We start from the raw sequence: 24396 nt of genomic DNA, 5'->3' as shown, positions 1-24396 counted from the left end.
TCTATGTTTTTGTATACTATTGTGAAGATAGGCTGGGAGAATACAAGGGAAATTGAAATATATTTTTGATTGTAGTGCATGCTTTTGACGCAGCAACTTTCTAAAGTAAAACAATTCTATAGAGAAGTGAAAAATTTTCATATTTCACGCTTAACGTGAAAGGAGAATAATATGCACAAAGGGATTTATTTCAGGTTGAATCTGAAAGAATTTTAGTTTTCAAAAAAATATATATATATATATATTTATAAAAAAAAGGAAATCGGATTTGATACGATTTGTGCTCTAAGGATAATCGAAGTTTTCTTTTAAAAATAATTAATATTTTTTATTATATTTCTTATCCTATTGTTTGTTCTAATAAGTTCTTCAAAAACTTTTTAATGCAGTTTAGTGCAGTTTCTATTTAGACTTGTTGTTCTTATTTTCGTTGTTTTCTTGCGTTCAGTGTATTTCTTATATTTGCTTGAACGTTGCTCTTATATGCAATTAATAATAACGGTTACCTGTATGTATGGTGTGCGTTAGCAGGAAGAGAACACGCTTAGCCACAGTCTTTATATCATTCTTTATGGCAAATATACGTTCATCTCGACATTCAAGCAAGTAATTCTGTAATGCTACAACCTCGGCTGTCTCTTCTGGACGCTCACCGGCTTTCATAGACATAGACTCCAAAATGTCACATATCCTTCGTTTCCAACGTATGAATGGAATGCAAATGCAAAAAGAAAACTTCAATTAATGAAAATGGCTAACGGTTTATTAAAAAGAAAAAGAAAAAAAGAATTCTTTCTTTGACGCCTATCACCTATCACCTATTTCAGAGCATCACACTTTATAAAAATTGCAAATTATGAGTAACAAGCATGTTAGTTAATTGATCAGAGATTTTTTTTACTTTTCGAATTTAATATTTATTTTACAGTTGTTTCCTTGCGTCAATTTTGTTTGCGGACAAATCACTTGTTGACTTTGAATGATAAGCATATGCCAATGATTTTCATATTGTTATGGATTTTAAGTGGCAAACTGCTGGAGGTGTTTGTACGTATATCATCCTCATATGTGGATGTTCGTATAATCGTTCGCGCTCATTTTCAAACATGCCTAAGCCATCAGCAAAGTTCCACTCAAGAGTTCGCACAAGGTATGGTAGCCAGACGAAAAAATGAATATAAAAAAAAAAAAAAAAAAAAGTCAAAATGACTTAGAATCCCACGCTGCATCTTTACATGTGCGAAACGACGAAAGAAATCTAATATATGTAAATGTACAATTTCTCGAACTGGAATATAAAAAATTTCATTAGAATCGCTTAACGGTGTATATTGAATAATCATCACTCATTCACATCAGCGTACATAAGGTTGAGGCAGTTATACCCTACACTACATGTGTTGCAAAGGCATATTAAGTTTGTGCGGATGTACGCTACACCGAGAAGGACTTGAGAGGGATCTACTGATTGATTTAGAGTCATTTTGTGAATAGTTTTAAGCTCGTCTGTCTGTCTTGTTTTCATGTATTCTACCTATCGAGCGCAATTTTTGAGATATTTTGATAAAATTTGATACCTGTTCTGGGCTTTTGATTTTATATTTCGCCGATATGCGAATTCTAACAACAAATGACCAATAGAATAAAAATAAAAGAATATTCTTTCTTAGGGGTAGTGCGCCTTCGGGAATGCTACAAACGAAATGAAGCCGTTCGGATATCGGAATAATTGTCATATAGAACAGATAAGAAAAAATTGTTTACGATTTACTATTCCATGATGATTTTGCTTTTTAGTACTATGGGAAAGAGGAGCTATTATCTTGCATATTAGGTACGTTTCGTCGGCATGTTAAAATGCTTTCACAAAATTACTTTCTTTTCGTATTTTAAATACTTACGCGCGGTTCTCGTTAATATTTGCTGCATTATAAAAATCAATAATGAAATCGTAAATACGATCCGTTAACATAACAATTGCTCCTTTTAAATGACGATTGTCCAGTTTGAACAAGTTCAGTGGCACAAAATCTCGCAACGTATAAGATTCTTTGATAATATCTTTCAATTTTCTCATCAAGTTAACTACAGCCTGGAAGAACACAAAAAATAGAGGGGTTAGTACTTTACTATCAATTATACGAAAAAGAGTAATCGGGAACAGTCAAGCTTTCATTTCAAGATTTTCAAAAAATTAATTCTATGAATGCAATAACAATTACAATCTAGTAAAAATATTATCCAGTTGAGTACCTATGTCTGTCTCATCTGGATTTACATGTCGTTTCAAATGTTTTCTATGAAATAAAATTAGTGGGTGATGGCAGACTGCTCAAAGGCGGCGCTCATTTAGATTACAAAGATACCCGGTCGTTTGTATGTCGATTATTTCATTTGAGGAATGTGGTTAGGAAAACTATTACTGCGAAGGAAAATTGAATCGCTCCTCTATTCTCTTTCATGGATATGGCCGATGTCTTTGAGATGGGTAAGTTGAAGACAGTTAAGATTTGAAAAAATGTTTCATTACTTTTACGTAAACGCATAGCATTGGCAGAGCAAATAACTTGACGTCTCGTACGTGAAGCTCGTTTTGATTAAGACATGTGTCTGACTTAATCGGAGATGTAAGCTCTATATGATAATGGCAGCGAATTCAGATATTAGTGAGGTTGATGAAATTGCGTGCATATTACCGAAGATTATCCACACTTCTCTTACTTAAAGCTACAGTCAAAAGAGGTCTACGCGGGCGAGGACGAATAATAAAGATTCGATTAACTAAAAGAAATTTAATCTAGTCTGTTGTTTAATTTCTATAGGGTGTTTTCTCGCACCTGACATAATAACTCTATTGAGTCGCGATTCGGTGGGGAAGCAGGTCTATATAAATTCTTGTTGTGGACAACACCGGTGTATCCGTTTCCACGAATAAAAAAAATCCTATTTTTGTTTCGTCGCATATTTGTTTTCTAAAGAAACGGTAAGATCGTCTCAAAAATGAGCGCTGAACGACGACTTTATAACATATATACATATGTCTATTTAATATCTATTCTCTATGGATTATATTAGTTAATGAAATTCGCCGGAGCACGCCTATGTTATGCATTTTTTTAATAGCCTTCCTAAGCTTAGCTAATTTTAAGATAACTTTCGTGGAAGGCTTTATGCAAATTGAAACAAAATCTGTCGCATTTGAACATCTGAACATTTATTTTATTTGAATATATCTGGGAATTTAAGCTTAATAAATCACGGTCACGGAAATAAGGAAAGGCAGACGATCCTTCGATCTTCGCGGGAATTATGTAGAAAAATGCATAGGGGACGTAGATGGCTTGGATTGCTGCCAACGTAAGACTAGACCAGACGAAATGTCCTTGCGTATGTAAAAAATAATTTTAATCTTGAAGTATGGAATGAATTAATTTAGGAACTGATGAGCCAAGGTCCAACGATCTTTTGTAAGTCAAGATCAAATTTTACGCGTCAATTATGATTACGTTTAGTTGATTGCGTTTCTGATGAACATTTCAACTGGAAAATGTAGTATATACTCCTTCACCTCCGTCGGTGGCATAAATTTCCGCATAAAAATTTATTGCCACAACTTTTATCAATAAAATAAACCAATACCCTACACATAGTCGATAAGTAATATTAAGACAAAATGATTGTTTGTTTCGGATGAGATGAAAAATAACACCGAGTAACTATGGGTGTGGTTGTAGACTTAACAAAAGCCCAAAAGTTTTCAGATGTATCCACACACCCATTAATTGAGACAAAATGGGATGCGCGGATACTGTTTCAACCCTTATATTATTTTCAATTTTCTGATGTAGAGCGTTTGACGCTTCAAAACATAAGTATTCCCGAGATTCGAAGTTTAATTATTAACTTTAATTATTGATGCTTTTTGTAGCTAAAGTGAAATTATAATAATGCAAAAAAAAAAAAATGTTATTTAAAGTATAGAAAGCAATGCACACACATGACAGCTTTGTTCTCTGTTCGCTAATAGTAAATAAGCTAACAAAAATATTTCAAGAGTACCCTTAACGCACATTTACGCCTGCATACGTTTTATATATATTATAATAGAAAAAAAAAAGGAAGAAAATTTTTAAAATAATAATAATAAAATTTTATATGTAATCAAATTTGATGTTAATTCTACGCATCGCTGCCCATAATGAAATTGAGACAAAATAATTAAACATATTTAAGTTTCAAGAGTTCAATGTACGATTTTCATGAATTTGCGCAAAAGGCACGCACATAATGAGATTTATAACGGTACAGTATGACTATAGACATACTGAGACTGAGCGTGAACATTAACCGACAGTTAAATAAGACGCAAATGATGATGATGCTGATGTTGATGTTGATGCCGATGTCGATGTCGATGTTAAATAATTCACTGACTTTTTAATCATGTTATCCACTGATGTCGTTAATATTTAACTAATTTCTTAACTTGACGACGCTTCTCGACTAATTTCCATCTAATTAATACTTTATAATATATAAATGTGTATGATGTACGCATGTGTATGTAAATGTATTTTGTATGTATTTTTGGATTGAATAAATAACAAGAAATTTTATCGTTATATGATCTCAGTTGTATATATATATATATATATATGTATATATATGGGTAAGAGAAAGATTTGTTTACTTACAGGTAGATCAGGCAGAATATGCTGAGTGTAAATTTTCTCAACGATGGGCATTAATCTGTTCGACAGCAATGCATAATAGTATTTATAAACAGGGAATAAATACGTTACAGGGCCAGACCAATTCTTATTTATGACATCACGTACGTTCTCGTAGAGGACCAACATGTCCGGATGATCTTCATGTATGCAATGTAAATAAGCGAGAGTGTCAGGATCTATAAAATAAAATGTGTACAATTCATGAATTTGGGGTCGTTATGTGTTAGTAAATACCTTTTGACATAATGAATTCCAGGCGTGGTATATTATAACCGACACGCAATATCATTTTGAAAAGATCAATAAATAACTCTGGTAGGTCATCGACATAGGGGAATATATGTAATTTACCCCAATTAAATTGAAGGAATTCTATTATAGGCTCTGGCTCGATAATCTTCGTAAAAGAGAACCAAGAAGAAAGAAAAATACAAATAAAAAACGTTGCGAGGATTATGTTTTAATAAATATTATTTTGAACCTAAACCCTAGTGCCGGAGATTCTCGTTTATAAATTGTATGAGTTCTTCGATCTTCGCAAGCAATTTCATAAGCGAATTTAATAAAAGACAAGTGAGAATGCTAGTTAGTTGGCCAAGACCGACCATCGAATACCCTACACTTAATATGGTCATTCATATTTCACCGAAAGGTATGCGTTCTTTTTATGTAAATGTAATATATTCACGAAAGATCTCTCGTCGGAATATACTCGCATCGTCAATTAACTCTAATTGTTAAAACTTTTATAATTTTATTCCGTCATAGTAGATCACTAATTAGACATTGTTTCAATAGAAATTCTTGCCTTAATTAGCGCCCCTTTTTATGGACTTATGTAATCGAAATATGATGTCGTTATTTTACTAAAGACTAATTTTCATCATAAAATATTAAAAATTCGATCTATGCCATAGAGAAAAGCTTGTATTTTATTGTATGGGTTAGGATTCAAAAAATAGGCCTACGTGGTCCGAAATTGACAGGTTAATTTTTCATCAAGAACTATTGAAAATTATCCTTTTTTTATCATATAAAAATTCAGTTCCCTTGGGAACGGCCATATGGCAAGGAGTTCAAAAAATTGCCCCATCCGATCTATAGTTTTCCGAGATACTATTATTCAGTTTTCTTATTATTTTGGACTAATCGCTGCATGGGGAGGTGCAAAGGTCGAAAAACAACTCGGATAAGAGCAATTGAAATGAAAAGCGGTCATCCTTGCGTCAGGGTCCCGAAGTTCGTCAAAATATCACGAAAAATGCGATCTGTAGTTTGAACACAAAAATATATGGACAGAGATCAGAGGGACGGACAATAAATTATTATTGGAATGGTGAAATTTCTGAAAAACTGCGTTAGTTCAGTGCAAATGTTCGAGAAAAAAAAAAAAAAACGAATGCTCACCTGCTCTATTCCTAGGGCTGCAAATGTACTCGAACGCTTATAAAATGGGCTAGCATCGTCTTCATCTTCGCGATAGATACCCGGTATTTTATGTTCACGTGACCAGTCCGCATTAGTAGGATTGTCAAAATGAGCTCCAACTACCGAAACTATTAGTGTCATTAGAGGGCGTCTTTTCAGTTTCGGATCAAAAACATTATATTTTTCAATAGTATTGCCGTCCGTGTATGCGCATAAAGTTCTATATAAATATTCCAAACTGCGTGTTATTAAACTTTCTAAATGGTGAGACATCAGAGCGTGCACACAACGAAATAATACACCAGCTCGGCCACCATATGCACCAGTCATGGGTATTAAATCTTTCCAAGTTTTTCGCATAACATCCATCATATCCGCACATCGAGGTAACCAATCATTTATAAGCAACTAAGCGTTATTAACAAATATTTAAATCTATGTATGTACCGTACTCAGTAGATTATAATCTTTTAAGGAATTACTTACGTCTTTTATTGTGTCGCAACTTTCCTGAACAAATTTATAAATTTGATCGGCATTGAAAGATTCTTCACTCAATAACAGCGTAGCGGCATTTACTACCACCAAATCGTTATATCTGTAAGGTGTTTTTTAGAAAAAATCAAAACGAAAATTAATGGTTGCGTTTGCTTAAAAGTGAAGTTCACTACAGAATTGTTTTAAAAGTTTATTGAGTGATAATTCGAAGGAGAGATTTTACCTCAATATAAGATTCTTACAGAGGTGGGGTGATACCTCAGCTATGCTATTTCTTCGCGTATGGTTTCTTAGATATCGACTCGATCGAGTTTGATAACACGTTTTATAAGTAGTTAATAACTTACGATGGGCAACCGTGATAGTGCCAGTGATTTTTTCTATACGCAAAACGTCTTACTAGCAACGTGCGAATGTTGATAATAAGAAAAGGAAACGAAAAAAGATTTCGCAAAATCGGGTAAAAGTGATTAAATTAAATTTTATTCAAGTAGACTGAACGACTAACACGACGCGTCGTCCTCGAACTTGACGAAGACTTTTTTTTAGAGTATTTGTCAACTGTTTCTGCGAAAAACGCAGGCGAAAAGCGCCCTGGCGCTTTCACGATCCCCGAAATCCCATTTTAAATGTCATGGAACTAATGGAAGTCTTTTTAATATTCATGTACTGCATTCGTGCGAGTACTGAAGAAGAAAAAAATTTGTTTTTTGAAAATTAAATGAAGCAAACCTAGAACCCTTAGAATTCGCCATAAACGCACTCCTAGCGTTTACTTAAGTTAACCATCATCCCGCTTTGAGGAATGTCGCTGAAACTGAGAGCAGTCAGACTGGAAAATGACTACTGAAAATGGTTCGAGATAAACTTTCCACTATCTTTGAATGTAAAGGACAGAGGATAGCCACCTTGCAATTACTTTCTTAAGCATAATCTAGAGGAAAACATTTATTCACCGCTAAGACAGGCTTTATTAAAAGTTGAAGAATATATATGATAAAGAATAACTCTGGTCGCTTTTAGGTAAGGCCTTCGGAATTGTATATTACGTGTTTGGGTTAAAATGTTCTCCTGCGTTTTGCCTAAATCCATAGGTTTGAATTAGTACATATAGAGGTTAGGGCATATGATGCCATTATACGAATTTGCAAATATTCAGAAATAATTGTCGGATGCATATTATAATTGCGTACGCAGTGCTCGCTATTTGGCTATCGTTTACAGATTTACCATCATGTTTGTGAAAACCAACTTGGTGCTGCCTCCTGGCCGGGCAAGCTCAGCAAGCAATCGAACCGCCGCATACCAAGCTAAATTACTAAAAATGACAATAAAAGCTTATTACGATCTAAGTGAACGCATTTGCGATTACAGCTCGCAGTATTTATATATATACATATATATATATAGGTTGTACAGATGTACAGATCCTCTCGCGAAAGGGCATAAAGAGAATGAATGATGAGATGAATATAACTAACAAAGGCTTCGATCTCACACGATTGATGTAAATTTTTTAAGAAATGCTTGCTTCGAAGTTTTGTAAGTAAAGAAATCATTCGATATCATGTTACATCTTAATTAAGTAACAATGCAATATTTAATACCGGGCAATAAACTTAAATTGATGCTGTGCGCACGTACCTGAATCGTAGCGTACTTACAATTGGTGCCAAAGTATATTGAGCGCTCTTATAACGGGATGTGTTGTCATAAGCACTTGATCCAAATGGTTACGTGCTAATTGCACATAAGCCTTCCATGGCACTGGTGCTTTAATAGTCATTACAGGAAACTCTGGCGGCTCAAGTTCCAATTGAAAGCGTCTACGTTCGAATGGAGATCTTTATATGAAAGAAGACAAAAAGACCGAAAAACAAGATAAAGTCCAACCGCTACTATAAAATAATTAAAAACTCAAAGATCTCTTACGATGTTTTATGTGCTTTGAAAACACATAACTAACTGTACAATTTTTTTAGTCAATGTTGCAGACAAAAAAGCTTACTACTGTGTGTATATAAAAATCCATAGTTGTCTTCGTTTTTTTAAATAATAATTTTGTTAGAATATACAAGTTTATAGATATATGTGTATGTGTATGTATAAAAGGTGCATTAGTATTTTATTATGTTCTTTAATTTAGAAAACAAATCCCGTAAAAGGTTATTTACAATTTTTCGTTTGCTTTTTAAGCATTTTATTAATCGTTTATTTATCTTTCTTCTCATGTGTTAATTAAGTAAAACTTTCTAAGATTTCTACCCCAAATGTACTTTAACAACAAACCATCCAATGTCCGTAACACGTTTCACTTGTCTAATTATTTGCCGTCATAAGTACTTTGCCATCATTTCTTTTAAAAAGTTTATCTCACTATGTCTGCCTGCCTTTATTCTTTATATGTATCTATGTATGTCTGATGCTACGCACACATATTCATATATATAGGAAAACGTTTCTGTTATTTAAAGGCTGATTCGTGCGGCAACTTACTGGAGAAGATAACGTAGGAAAGCACGTTTTACGTTATAACGAAAATCCTCTTGCAGATCTATAAGACATGAGATAATTAACACAGCGACATCGGTTGGTATATGTCGCTCATGGCTGAAGAGATAATCCATTAATATAACTTCAGGAAAAATGTTTGGCCATAATTTCTGTAAAACACACACAAAAAGAAGAAGAAAAGAAAATGTTAAGTTTGCAAACATTATCCGGAATTGCTAGAATATATATATATATATATATATATATATATATATATATATATGTACGTGTGTAAATATTAGATATTAAATGCTTGCATATGCTCTTAAGGATAACGGTACGAGATTTGAAAAACAGAAGCGTTTTCAACGTTTGCAATATCGTGAACTTTAGAGAGCACAATAACGATACATAAATAAAAAAAAAAAAAAAAAAAAAAAAATAGCTCAGCAATAAATATCAAATTTAAATATTTTTAAGGTGAAAAATCGCCAATTGATGCATAAACTGGTCTCAAATTACAATGTTCAGGCTAAAGAGCGAGGTTGCGACCACAAAGCTTTGGCTACCAGAAAAAGGAAAAAAGAAAATATAATTAGTTATCTTAGATGGTATTTTCAGTAACTCTCTCTATACACTTAGCTTTCACATTTGCCATTGATTAGCTGCGTCGTCTAATGACTGAGGTGTTAAGCCGTGGTATCAACGCTACTCTATTTATATGCAGTAATGTTTTAATCAAAGAGAGAAAACAATTGTAAGCAATTGACACTTCGCCAAGCGCGAAAGTTGACGGGCGCACGGGAAGTTTGATAGCTTCGCACGAAGGTAATGCTCTGGTAACATTATCACCATTAAACTAACTACAGTTGTTGCTGGCATTCGGTATTTGTAATACAATATAACCTTTGCTTGAAAGAGTTTACTATAAATAGAGAGTATAGCATAATAATACAGTATATCTGCTGCATGGACTGCAAATTAATTTCTTTGCTTATCGTACTTGTTAGCTGATCACTTCAAAATTAAAACCTTTTTTTTTGTATCCAAATTCTTATTATAGCTTTCATGATTGCGATTGCAAACGGATATAAGATTTTTACGGTTTGTTAACTTTTTCATGCGTATTTTTACTGCTTGCATTATAGTAGACAGCATAACCTTTTGGTGCTGCGTGTAAAAATTCATAATTTCATAGTAAAATCGTCATTCTTGTCTTTTGCGTCATTTGTACTGTAATACTCAGAGCGAAGATTGCAAATGAAAATCTCGCATTGCATCACCTTTTACATACTGTTGCAGAGAATTAAATAAATGCCTTTTCCCGGTAACTAAATGCTAGATACAGTCTTATTTATATTACATTACACACATTGCAAAAAAATAAAAAGAATCGATTCTTTCTGTTTCCACTAGACATGATTGCTATCTGTAGGTGGAGTATAGAGTATAGAGCGTTTCTTACTTGTAACACAGACAATTGTATTTCCCAGAGCCGCCGCACCCGATTGAAACAGTGAAATTTTCACGAGAAAATAGTAAATCATCATAAGTAAACGACTATCTCTCCTCGCAGTAAGTAGTTATTTATTTATTTATGTTTCCCTATAGAACTCGTCACAAATTTATATATGTCGAGATATATCGAGAAATTCAGTATAAATATTGCGTCAGTTAAAGTGAAAGTAAAGCAAAAATTCAGTTCACTCACACTTTTTAAGCACCTTAGATCTTTCCCTATTTCATATGAAATTTGATGCATACTCTGCGATAGATCGGCCCGATTACATACAATTCTAGACTTAAACAAATCTGTATGGTATGGTGTTTAGGTTGTCGTTTTACATTTTTGTCCGCCTTTCGGCACAATATAAAACACACAAACAATCTTATAAAAAAAAAAGAAAAGAAAAATGGATATTGATGGTCAGCATGAATTGTTCAGCGTGAATGGGTATTACTTGTTATCGACCCTATTAAGAAAAAATTCACTGAAATCTTTCATTGTTATATTTTGTGTTTTCGCTTTTTTTAACCACGATGGGCGGATTATAGGTTTATTTTCAAACTGGACTAGGGGAAATGATATATTGGATATAATTTCAGATTTCTGTCGTCTTCTGAGATACTAATATTTTTAGAGCCGGATGAGCGTACAAACCACTACTTGGACGAAATGCTTGTTGGACGTGTGCAAAATTGAATAAGCAACCACACGCAAAGTGTTAAATTGGATTTTCACTTTTATATTTCTATGAACTCTAAATAAGAATCTGTAATGATTGTTGAAATAACTCTTCGGCTGTTTCATGGGCATGAACAGAAAAGTCTTATGCACTGTTACGAAAATCTCACAATTGACGTTTGAAGTTTTCATGAAAATTTGACGATTTTCTAAGAAATCAAATAGCGCACAAAGGTGAAGCCATAGACACATTCATGACACTTCGCCCGTCTCATTTTGCTGACGACTAGCGAAGAGATTAACAACAATTAGCACAACATTTAATGGAAAAAGGGTTACTGGCAAGTTGCTTGTAGGCAGCATATTTCCAGAAGGCAAAGCCAGTCAAGTTAAGACAGTTGAGTTGTAATAGTCAAAAAAAGAACAAGACCAAAAAGAAATTTTTGCATATATTTTGTAAAGAGATTTCCTCAGAAATGGAAATAGAAGCTGTACTCACCTAAAGATCGCAACAATTCAGTGGCGCTTAATTAAAACGTAAAATTCACAAAACTATAGTACGCGTTACCCTGCTTATATTATTTAGTTTAAAGCGCTTGACGATTTCGAAATGGTCAGTTCAGAAGTGAGAAAAAACTGGCCACGCCTTATCAATATTATAAAATTTTAAATTTTATTCTCTTGTTAAAACGTTTGCAATACCCAACCGGAAGTTTGGGATACCCTACATAGTTTATGTGTTCTTGATCAGTATCGAATTTGAATTGTTCTAGGCATGTTTGTCAGTCCGTCTGTCAATATATCTGTTAACTGCTGTAGTAAAAGTACTTATGGTCGCAAAGATGGAGATATCTTCTCCATCCACACACACACACACACACACATACACTCACATACACCAAGTAAATTTCCTCACCCACTCAATACCGTATTGTTTCGTCTTTCTTATGTTTAGTCAGGTGTAATAGATTCGCTCACATCCGAATAAAACGTCCTTACTTGTTATTAGCTGAAATATTCTTGCTTATGTAAGACTGCAAGTTATTTGGTGCGTTTGGGTATGTACGCACGTAAACGCATACAGTTTATTCCAACCTCAATTTGGTTTACTGTTTTGCGGCATGATTCATACCAATGCGTAGTGGCCAAGGTATGGTCATCCCTAGGGAGACTGTTGTGCGGCCTCAACATCCACAGTTAAAGGTGAACGTTGCACGTGCATAAGTACAACGAATATGTCACAATAAATTTATTTTATCTATATATATATATATATGCAGGGATGCAGGGATGATGCTATATTCAAAAATTGCATTAAATCGCTTTATATTCGTTTATTTCGTTTAGCGACGAGCAACCAATAGCCGTGCTAGACGTCTCAGTTATTTTTATCGCAACTTTTGCTTCGCAAGCCTTCCAATTGCTGTTGATTCCCTTTGATATACCTTGTTGGCGTATGGAATATCATCGTATCATATAATTTAAAAGTTCTTATTACAACAATTTAACTTTTAACTTTTCCTAAGCTCAACAAGTTTTGTATTAACCTTTCTGTTAGTTGCTAGTTTGACGTCACAAAGATTATTGCACGACGAACAAGACAAAAAAGAAAAAAAACAAAAAAAAAATAAAAGGAAAAAAATAGAAGAAAAACGAAACGCAATGAAAACTTACCTCCTCTTTCAAAATAAACTTGTAAGCATCTTGAAAAAACGACAGTTTAGGAGTAATTTTTGGTATAACTTTCTTAATCAACTTGGACGGATAAGTCTCCAGACTTAATATATCGAGCTGTCAAATAGAAGAAAGCAAACGTTCCAATAAATGCAAGTAATAATCATTGAAAGTTATATAAATAAATTTTTGTTATTAAAAGAGAGAGAGAGAGAGAGAGAGAGAGAATACAGAATTTATTTAAAAAAACTAAAAGAAGTAAAAAAAAAAAATTATACACATCTCGTTATATTAACACAGAGAAATACAATTGCTTTTCCTTTATCACGCAAAAGTTTCTTTGCAAATTTATGATAGGCAGTATTAGTATTACTTTTACTAAAGTTCTCATTATTATTGTTTGACATATTCACCTGGAGGTGAAAGCGAAGCTTAAGTTTTCGTCTCCTTTTTGACAAAACATACAAATCGAATATGAAAAAACGAATCAACAATGTAACGGTTTCTTTCTATTCCAGTAGTCGAATAAGGTTGCCTTGGTTTAATTATACTAAATGTAATATGAAATAAAAGACATGTGACGGCATAAGATTATTTTGCTTTAAAACTAACTTAGGGAAGAAAAAAAACCACAAATACTGAAGAGATTTCAAGTTCAGTTAATTCCCTTAGACTATACAAAGATTAGGTGCTAGGGATTTTCAAATTTCAAACGTTTCATTAAATCAGTATGCGTTGTGATGTTGCAGCGCAGCATTTTCTCTTGGAAAATTCCAGCGGTGGTATAGCGATCCTCCAGTACCGTAACATGATAGAAGGAGACGATGGAGTATTAGTTTTCATTAGCAAATCAACGATTTAACTCTCGGTAACGTAAACAAGTTATGTCGAAAAGGATTTTCTGCTTCCTTTGGATAGGATTTTTCTTCTTTTTTGTTTTACACATTGCTTTCATATATTGTTCATTTTTCTATATTTGCTTCAATTATATAAACAATGTGTAAGCTATATAAATATTTGAACAAATTAAAAGAAGAAATAATATTTTCATCGAATTATATTTTGATAATTATGGGGTGTTCCCACCAATCTCTCTCTCTCTTTCTCTCTGTCTCTCTTTCTGTGCGAATCTCAAGCGAGCCTATGAGCCGTTTATAGTCGCAGAATTAAAAAAAAAAGAAAAAAGTTAATATCAAGAGAGCACTTCTCGATGAAATAGAGGAAGGACGGTTGCAATTGTTGTTTTAATAGACGGAACTATGGATATAAACCTATTGTAAAAATATAAGCCCGTGTTATGTTATCGCTTACAATATTTTATTTACAGAGAGAAGTTGTCCATATTTGATTGTCGCTCGCATATAAAAAGCAACTAAGAAAATCTACGAATTCCAGAATGAGAGTGTAAATAATTAAATGTCATTTTCATTTGGTAAACAATTTTATAAATTTTTTTTTTTTTTTTTTTTAATTTATAAATATTCGATGTGGTTTTTGCAACAAATTAATTAAAGTGTACATTTCGCCCAAAGGCAAATCAATTTTTGTTATTGCATCAACATCATCATAAATAAGAAAATTGAGTAATTGATTTTATGTGTTAAAAGAATTAAAAACAAAAAGAGAAAATACATACATTTTAGAAAAAGAAGCTTTAAACAACAAACCTATTATTGAAAAGCTTTAAATTCAATTAAAAAATTTTTATATCGAAAATGAACTATAAGTATGCTGGAGTATTTGTGAACCAGCCTGATGAAATGTAATCTTGTAAAAAAGCAAAGAGAAAAAGAAAAAAAAACAAAAAAAAAGCAAAAACAAAGCAAAGTAAGGAAATTGTACTCGGCTGCGAACGAATCTTTTACACCCATCGCCATTATTCGAAGAAAAACTAAAATAATTGACTGTGTGTGGAAATTGATGTAGTGTTTGTGCGTGTGTGTGTCTGAAGCAGATGTCTCCGTTTTTTTTGGCTATGAGTAAGTTTACCGCACCAATTAACAAAAACCTGCACTGTTGGATTTAGACAAAGATATCTCGAATGGTTCGGATTCGCTACCGATCGTTAATGTGTAGGTAGAGTTTATTGGGCCACGCACGCAAGTTTACTTTTGCGGGTCGCAAGCGTTTTGAAAACATGCTTATATCCCTTATCCCTTGTGATGATGAGGGCTATAAGAAAGACCTGCGTACAAGAGTAGCACTTTTCTCCATTAGATTGAATTCACAAAATTTTATTGCGCATAATTTTAAGTAATAAACAAAAAAGAATTTCTTATTGTCTGCTTCAAGTTCAAGTTAAAAAGAACCGCATTGTGGTGTGTCTGCTACTATGTATGATTGGTGATTAATTTTGGTTTCTTCAGTTGATTGAGTAAAAACTGAGTTAAAGTAACAAAGAGATTAGTAAATTAGTTATAACCTAAGTGTTGTTTGTTGTGCTTAAAATTTTATTATGATAATCACTCATTCCTTTCCTTCCCATCTTCCTATAATATACGATTTTATTATTTGATTTTGGTAAGTTATTACGAGTGATAGCAATTGTGCTGATAGTGAAAAATTAGTTCCGACAGTGAATATGACCAGTGTTGACTTTGACTGAATATATGGATTTTTACTCAGTTAGTGCTCAAAAGCATAGTATGTTGAAGTTTAAAATTTTCTTGACCCTCTACGACTAAGGTTTAGTCGTACATTTATTAATACAATAATAAATGATGGACGTAACATATCAGAAAGATGAAGAGTTAGGAAATGGTCGCGGCCTACTGAGTGTTTGCCCAATCGGCAAGCGTTATGCTTTTTCCCACCGAGTACTCACTACCGTTACGACTGAATATGAGATTTGAGTCTTTCGGTTTACCTACAGCCCGTCATTGGAAGGTTTAAAAGGTTTATACGAAAACTTGTCACAAACATACTCACAAATTATGTTTTAAAATAAACGTCATCGACAAACAAATATTTTCACATAAGATACAAAATTGCATCTTGCATCCAGTAAAGGGGGCAAAAAAACAAAAAAAGGAATGAACGAATCTTTAATAATTTAAGTGAAACAAATTACTTTGTCATTATAAACGAAGGAATTAATATTCGATTCGAGTTGAAATCTTTCAAAATCACTAATAGCTTATCAAAGATACTGGATTACAAAAAGTAGAACCTCCATCCATCAATTCAGTAGATTCGTATGCGGGACACCGTAATTATACACTTTAGCAATGCCGCTTAAGTACCTGCGTAAATTGGGAACTATAAGTGAACCATAGTCCCATCCTATCCTAGACAAACATAAGTAAATCGATATGGCAGGAAACTGCCATGTGTGCATTCAATACCGGACTCTAAGCGCCACGCACATTCAACATGCCTTATGAACGTAATGCAATACTGAATATAGTTGAATTTTCTCTCTTTCCAGCTGGTGCTGCTAGGTGTACCAATTTCTAAACTTTTTTTTTTTTTTTTTAAATTTATGAAAATTAATTGTGAAATATTAAATTTTTAAATTAAGTTTGCTTCGTTTCATCAAAATCAGCTTAATGTTTTTAATGTAACCAGAACCTTGCTGCTTTTCGTAAAAAAAAAGAAGCAAATTCACCAATAAAAAATAATGGAAAATAATTCTCATCTTTTTCATTTCAAAAGTCAACAGCCTACGGACACATAAATGTGAAGTTACGAAAAAAAAAAAAATAAATAAATAAAAAAAAAAATATGAACAAAACAAGTAAGAAGACTATACTTGGTCGTGACTGAATCTTTTACACCCATTGCTGTTAACCTAAAACGACCGCAAATGTAAAAGATTTAAATTTTCATCTTCTATAACATGGAGGATGGTGTGGGCGATGCTGATTTTTCTCATTTTTAAAATAAAACTTTTTGCCGCATAGGCGCGTGGGCATTGTAGGCGTGTCCTTTGAAAAGTTTAGGTCGTTACCAAATTCTTTTGCAAATTTGTAGGCGATATCTTCAATGCGAACGGCAAAATGTTTACCGCCGACGCTAAACAGTTGGTCATATGGACAGGTTAGGTGGATTTCAAGTTTGCAATCGGGTAAGAGTTTATATATTTATGGGGCTTTTCAAGCATGTGTCTGCGCACACTCTATTGGGTAGGCGTGGTCAATTTTTTCCATTTTCATACAGGTACTACAACATCGCCCATAGACTGTACATTTATCCGGTATAAATTATGAGCAATGATCAGAAACAAAGGTGTCTTTAGTTTACGCAGCATTGTAGGCGTGTGCTTCGATCGATTTGTCTCATTTTCAGTATCGATATGCGTCCATGATTTGGCAATATTTCCGCTGGATCCGAAGTTGATAGCTTCATTTCTACGGCCAGGAGAATGTTTACAGCAGACATTATACAGACAGACAGACGAACAGGCGAACACATTAAAATCGATTGAGAGCTAAGATGCTGATCAAGATTATATATCATTTGTACGGTATCCGAAGCTTCGGTCCTTCCGGGCGTTGCAAGCGTTTTCACAAAATGAATATACCCCGTCAGACTTCGGTGATGAGTATAAAAAAGACGGAAATATGAAAATAAACATTTCTTTGGGTACCTCTCGATGTACACCCACACGCTCACATGTAACCACTGGCTAATTATAAAAAAAAAAAAAAAAAAATTATAAAAAAAAAAAACAAATTAATTTGGATGAAAAGTGCAATGTGCAGTCTTCTCAACTAATTAACAAATGCAAACAAAATTCTATACTATAGGAGTTTGCTACTTAAAAACGTGTTTCATACGCTTGGTACAATTTCGTAGTAAAGATTCCAGGCAACCGATTCGTGTTTACACATATAGAAAGAAGCTCATAAAAGTATATACACATTTATGTGTACATCTAAATGCCAGGGAATTTCGTATCTTGCTTTCGCTTGTCCAGAATGTAATATATTTAAGGTGTGTGCAAATGGTTGTTGAACACTATGTTGAAAAAAAAAAAAAAAAAAAAAAAAAAAAAAAAAAAAAAAAAAAAAAAACGAATTAAAAAAGCCTAGGAAAAGATTCTATTCAACTCAAGCTGAATTTTCAATTCTATGCAAAGAAATGCACCAAATGAATCTGTGAAACGTAGCGCAAGGCGATAAAACTGACTTATCGTAAACTCTATTTACTTTTATGCCCGTCACCGAAAGGTCGGGATAAGTTTATTTTGTCAAAAGCAAAGGAAAGTTTAAGAGACTCGATAAGGTGTACATATCTTTGATCAGAATATCAAATTCTGATTCGATCTAAGCATGTCTGCCTTTGCCCGTCCCCCCTTCTTTTGATAGACAATCTTCAAAGTGTCAAAGCTTTGGAGCTTGAGTGCAGTCCGGCATTAGAAACGGAAAGGACGGGACATTTGTTCTCAAGAGCGACAAAATTTGGCTTTTCGTTCATTAATTGCATACTACAGCGGATACAACAACCAAATTTGGTTTATATTCTATTAATAACCGCATCGATAGATAGGGAAAAAAATTTCCAAAAAAAATATCTCACACATCCTATCAAAATGTTGTTTCTTCACGTTTTTGTCTTAAGCCAGACACATGTGTGTAATACATTTTTCTTACTTGTGCTATCGGTTTACATATATTTCATATCCATACAAAAATTTTATAGCCATTGATTGAAATTAACCTGCATTGTTAAATAATATTTTGTTTCACTTTCGTGCTACGAAGCTTCTGCAGACTTTAGTCACAGCGTCAACAGGTGCGGACATTCGATTTATTGTTTAAGAGCCGAATGCTGGCGTTGTGATCGGACATGTGACCATAGGAGAGAACAAAGTTCCAATCAAATTTTCGACATTAATTGTTTTATGAAACATGTCTCATGAAGTCAGGAAGTCTGACTAACATAGTGCACCCCCTACGCATTAATTTTTATTCCTTACGGTATAACTGCATTAGTTAGTATATTACTTGTTTATGAAACGTATACTGTAATGCATGTCATGCATATGTGCTTCACACTGATTTTGATAGATACCATAGCATATGTGTACGCATGTGTACGTGTATTTCATTTGAATGATAGAATAGTACGGGGGGGGACATGAACGAATTTAGTTACAATGCTTGTATATAAACGATCATAACTCCTAAGAAAATTCTCCGAGAACTTTTCAATTCAATACTGAATTTGAATTGAAATTTATTTCTTTCAACGAAGCAGCGACCACAACTACAATTACATCTTGGTTACCTATCAGTTTTTATTGGGACACTATGCAAAAATTGGAAGCAGGATGGCCATAATTCGGGCATGATAGGGGAATCATTGAAAAGTTGAGTGAGACTATTGTGTTTGCGGGTCTAAAAGTATTAGCACAGGACAATATCGCGGCAGGGGTGCTTAAGGTTCTCAATGCACAGATGATGGGCAAACTTGAGAAAAATAATTCGAATAATGAGTTTACTCACATGTCGAATTAAACTTTTGTATCTTTTTTCGATTTTTAATGTGAACTTTTCCTCCGCCTCTTTTAGTATTTTTGCGTAATTCTTAAGCATGATGTCCTTCTGTATTTCGGGATCAACGGGTAAATAGCCTTGCAAATATTTGAAATTTCTGTTGAAGACGATCGAAAACGATTGATAGCAATATGACATTCAATAATAATAGCGTCAATCGTAATAGTAAAATATATGGAAAAAAGTTTTACTTACTGACTTTCTAATGACTTTAAACATGTTAAAAAGTCTTCATCCGATTTAAAGTCTTTGCGCCTAATAAAAGGTTTTTCGAATTCACATCCTGCTCTCAACTGGATGACAAAATTGTTATTAATCATTTTAGCTTATGCGTAAGGAAATGAAAAAGTATTTGGGCGCAAGAGCAATAATTACCCGCTTCAGTTTTGGTCTCTTGCACGAGCAATCATGATCAAGTCTAACTTTGACCGTACATTTATCGGATCGCGAGCTTGATGGCTCAGACATTTCACCTTTGACGTCTTCGTTAAAAGTTTCCAGCGTTGGTGCAATTAGTTGGTCAATAATTTTGCCCATTCGTGCGAGTTCCATTCGACATTCTGGGTACATTGAACGCCAAAAATAAATAAAATAAGATCAAAACAAAAAGTTGCTTATAAGATTTGTGCTTGCAATCGTCTTTCCCATCAAAAAGCCAAATAAATTAAGAAACAAAGTGCGTATGTCGATTATGTCTATTCAAAGTTATTGGATGCTAATGAAAACTTATTGACGATTTCAAAAGGTTAGCTCTGCTCTTATGATCGCATGCTAGAGAAGATCAAGTAAACTTATTTCTGTAGCAACGTTGTTACATAAATCCAATAAAATAGGAAAACTAAGATATTCTTGTCGCTCGCTTAACCTCGGTCGTTGAACTCTTTTTAAATATTTAGCATAAAACATTTATCAAAGAACTCACCTTCACGTGTCCTTAAAGCGTAATGATCGCCCACCTTAAACAAGGGCTCTTTTCGTGGAGGATGCAATGTACTCACACGCAATTTTCGAGCACTTGGTGTGTTGTAACTACCTGTAAAAACACTCCTATATACATTAGAAATTCACCTTTTTTTTTTTTATTTTTTTTTTTTTTGCTTTGGCGAGTACTTACCAATAACTTCCGTTGGAGTGCCACGAATTCTTGCCAAATTGTTAGTAAGCAGAGGATATTTGGTACGTCCATCGGCGCTAAAGGCTTTCATGCGATATGCACAATATAAATACAATATCGAACTAGTCACTGCACGAACGCTCCTTTCGGTGGGTTGGCCTATCATTTAAAAAATTAATTATAAAACGCAATGATGCAAATCAATGTAAAATTTATTTATAATTTTTTCTACGACGTAAATGTGTAAAGCATGTAAAAGAATGTCTCTTGTACGGCACGTAAACCATTAGCACAATGAAACGAACTTGAGCCTCGTAGAAAACGAATTTGAAATTGTTGCTCTCTCTCTCTCTCTCTCTCTCCGCCGTAGTACTACGGTATGAGCACTTTTGCACAGCATGGAAATTTGGCAAAAAGGTTTGAAAAGTACTTTCAAGTATGAATTCATATGATAGAGATGCAAATGGGCGAAATTTTCTAGTTTGGCTGCCACGACAATAGACTGCGCTCAACCGAACGATTTTGGTAAAGCTTTTCATAAAAGCAACAAATTCACGGAAGAAACATAAGACATGTTAGAGCCTTCACAGAGCTCTGTTAAGTTAATTGTTAAATATCTTCGCTACTTAAGTTCGAAGATATAATAATAATAAATTCGCGAATCTTCCAATCAGAATCATCGATTTAGGCTACAAAGTTATTAAAAACTTTGCTAAGAATTCTCAGAATTCAATTCGAAAGAGGCGACGCCTAAATATTTTGCTTTGAAATTGAAATCGAGAATTGGACCAGTTGGCGGAAATGCTGTTGAACCTGAGACAGTTCGCGGCTAAGTTTGTTCTTTAGGCAAAAACATCGGGGCAAAGGTATATAGTTAGATCAACTCAGCTATTCACGCTGGGGATGTAATTCACATTATGTTCAACGCGTGTACAAGCATTTAGAGCTTATCCCTTTGAATGGGGGAATCGAAATTGTTTTGATCTACCCTTGTTGTGACGCGAAAATGTGAAGTGATTATAAAAAACGAGCTTTGCATTGTTTGGTGTCATTATATGAAAAACTGCACAAAACATAATTTATCCAAATCTTGACAATGTAATAATTAACCTGCACACATAATGATAATAATAATAATAATAATAATAATGATAATAATAAATAATAAGACGTACAAACAATTACATACGCTTACGTAATCCGCTTACCATCAATCATACTATCATCAATCCAAGGATATGGATCTTTGCATACTGCGTTCGCATATGTGCATGAAATTGAAATTACATAATGAAAAAAAAAAAAATATATATATATATATATACATATACATATATTAATAATATATACTGAAATAATAAATAAATTTATTTTTATTAATTTCAATCAAAGATAATTTGTTATTTTTAATATTGCCTGATATTCCTTTTTTTCGACATTATGCACATATGTATGTATGAAATGTAGAAATATGTAAATATGTAAAATGTATATATAAGTTAAACATCAAATTTACGGAAAAATATGTAAATAATTACATCGAAAAAACTTTGTCCAATACATATTTTAATATATTATATAATTTGATAGCAGAAAGTGTACAATGCATTTTTCTATTTTTTATTTATTTATTTATTTATTCTTTTTCGTAATTTTGTTTAATTTAGTTATATATTAAATTTTATTCATTCGAAAAGTAAGACCCACTGAAGTGAAAAGATTCATTTAAGTTGTTTATCTTTGCTTTTACGGCAATAATTTGGCAAATCGAGTTAATTTCGTCTCCATAATAATAAGTATGGTCTCAATTATATGTGTGCTCTTAGTCGATTAGGTGTTTTAGTCGAGACGCGTGAAATTACTGTTATATTGAACTCGTAATACAACTCTGGGTATATTTTTGGCAAATTTCACTTCGTATGCGATAAAAGTAGAGCATTCGAAAATTGACTCGTTAGCTTGTAAAGAAGGGCCCCTCTTACACGGAATTTCCCATCAAGGATGGGTAGCGTACATGGGGATGAGGCAACTTACAATGGATTCAAATTTCTTGAATCGATCAATTACAATTGAATATCTTCATCCTACGTTGTTTAGTAAACGAAAGTGCTACTACGAGTTCAATAGTTTATCGGTTTTATAAGTGCAACTTTGTATAAACCCATTTTTTTTGGTCCGCATGGGTACCATCTTTATTACATATAGAAACCGCATGTGCTATATTCTTGTTTAATAGGGACTACAATTTGAAGTGCAGCTCTGTTCAAACTGTTAGAATAGGGCCAAAGGAGAAAAGAATTAAAATTCATTTGAATTGATTTCATATACGCTTGAAAATGACGAGATCGTATTTTTAGACCATAAAGCCTTTTAATTGTACGTAAGCGGAGAAAAGATCCCATAACGAAGAAATTAAGTGAACATATTATGTACTTTAACTGCTCATACATTTGCATTTCATATATAAATACATTTTTGTAAGAACGTAAGATGGTTAATCACAGAGTGACGGACGGACCGATTCAAGAAATTAATTGTTTTTCTTCTGCAATTTGACAAGAAATTAAGCTGCATGTGTTTGCTTGGCAGTAGTTTCAATTAACAATTAATTTGAAAGACATTTCTACAGCCTCATATTTTAGGACATTTCATGTTTTATGTGCACTTGTCTTGCAAAACAAATGAATTTCTGCCAAAGTGAATTGAAACATCAACAACTCGCCTCCTTTACAATTCGAAAATGTGTGAATTCGAACTATTACGCAATCTTTTGCTGCATTTACTTCTTCAATTTATTCGCAACACTTTGTTGGGGGGGAGGGGAGGAGGAGGAATTTAGTAGAGCCGAAGACGAAGATTTGCAAAGAGTTTCGACGAAAAACAAAACAGTTACTGAAAATTCTCCCCATATGTGCTGAGAAATTTACGGAGTACTTGAAAACGATGGGAACAGTGCGAAAAGACAGGAAACTGTAGCCGAACAAATTACAAAGGGTGTATATCAATGTGTAAACACCGTTGTTAACAAATTAAAGGAATACTTTCCCGCTAGCTCTGGCAATAACTCAAAGAACGAAAAGATAGTCCTAAACTCGTCGATATATCCCTACCCGTCTCAACACTAGCATAGAAAGGGAAACGACGTCATAAGCTAATTGTAACTGTCATTTAAAGTTACCGTAACCCATAGAGCTGCAGAAAGAAGAAATGCTGTAAACGAATTACTTATACAATAATAAAAAAGGGCACTTATGTATCGTGTGATAGTGATATTGAACCAAAATGGAAAAACCGTAAACACAGAATTGATCGATTGAATAGGACCAACAGGAGAAATAGAAATGAGTTCGAATGAGTTCGTTAGAAGCGTTACGTTTTCTTTTTCATCGGTTTTCAGCATTACTAAAGGGGGCAGTTAACTCTGATGGGTGTGGTCTTGGCTAAAGTTAAGGGATTCAAAGTCAAAGCCAATGTTCACCTTTTCCAATACTAATGCATATAATCGCATCCCAATAAAAGTGGCACTTAAACCTGTCTAAGATACATACCGCCAAAGCCATAATGAAAATCGGGTATAGCTCGTAGTTGTTCGAACGACTCTGGCAGAACAATGTCACCCAATTGCAAATCCTTCAAGCTGTCATCGTCGCAGTCGTCGTATTTCCATTTTACGTGAACCACTTCGTATTTGTGAAACTCCAATTCAATATTGTAGCGCCCGGTAACGACGTCAGATTGCATATGAGCTGTTGCGAAAAATTTGCGAAAAAA

General features: G+C 33.6%; 1 protein-coding gene across 1 annotated transcript in view; it reads right to left on the bottom strand.

The window, feature by feature from the left end:
- LOC119632657 (dynein heavy chain 3, axonemal) overlaps positions 1-24396 on the bottom strand; it is a 108988-nt gene that overhangs the window by 80172 nt on the left and 4420 nt on the right. The window contains exons 2-17 of the mRNA XM_038025673.1: positions 24174-24371; positions 21834-21878; positions 20626-20784; positions 20434-20544; positions 19887-20071; positions 19707-19804; positions 19461-19608; positions 13012-13128; positions 9156-9322; positions 8324-8503; positions 6648-6759; positions 6141-6569; positions 4968-5121; positions 4695-4909; positions 1902-2092; positions 507-691 (exon numbers count right to left, since the gene is read on the bottom strand). Of these exons, the coding sequence (XP_037881601.1) occupies positions 507-691; positions 1902-2092; positions 4695-4909; positions 4968-5121; positions 6141-6569; positions 6648-6759; positions 8324-8503; positions 9156-9322; positions 13012-13128; positions 19461-19608; positions 19707-19804; positions 19887-20071; positions 20434-20544; positions 20626-20784; positions 21834-21878; positions 24174-24371 (2694 nt within the window). The remainder of the gene's footprint in view (positions 1-506; positions 692-1901; positions 2093-4694; positions 4910-4967; positions 5122-6140; positions 6570-6647; positions 6760-8323; positions 8504-9155; positions 9323-13011; positions 13129-19460; positions 19609-19706; positions 19805-19886; positions 20072-20433; positions 20545-20625; positions 20785-21833; positions 21879-24173; positions 24372-24396) is intronic.

The sequence above is a fragment of the Glossina fuscipes genome, unplaced genomic scaffold (genome assembly GCF_014805625.2).
Source record: "Glossina fuscipes isolate IAEA_lab_2018 unplaced genomic scaffold, Yale_Gfus_2 1, whole genome shotgun sequence".
Taxonomy (NCBI): Eukaryota; Metazoa; Arthropoda; class Insecta; order Diptera; family Glossinidae; genus Glossina; species Glossina fuscipes.
Note: the sequence above shows the minus strand (reverse complement) of the source record. Positions and strands in the feature narration are given on the sequence as shown.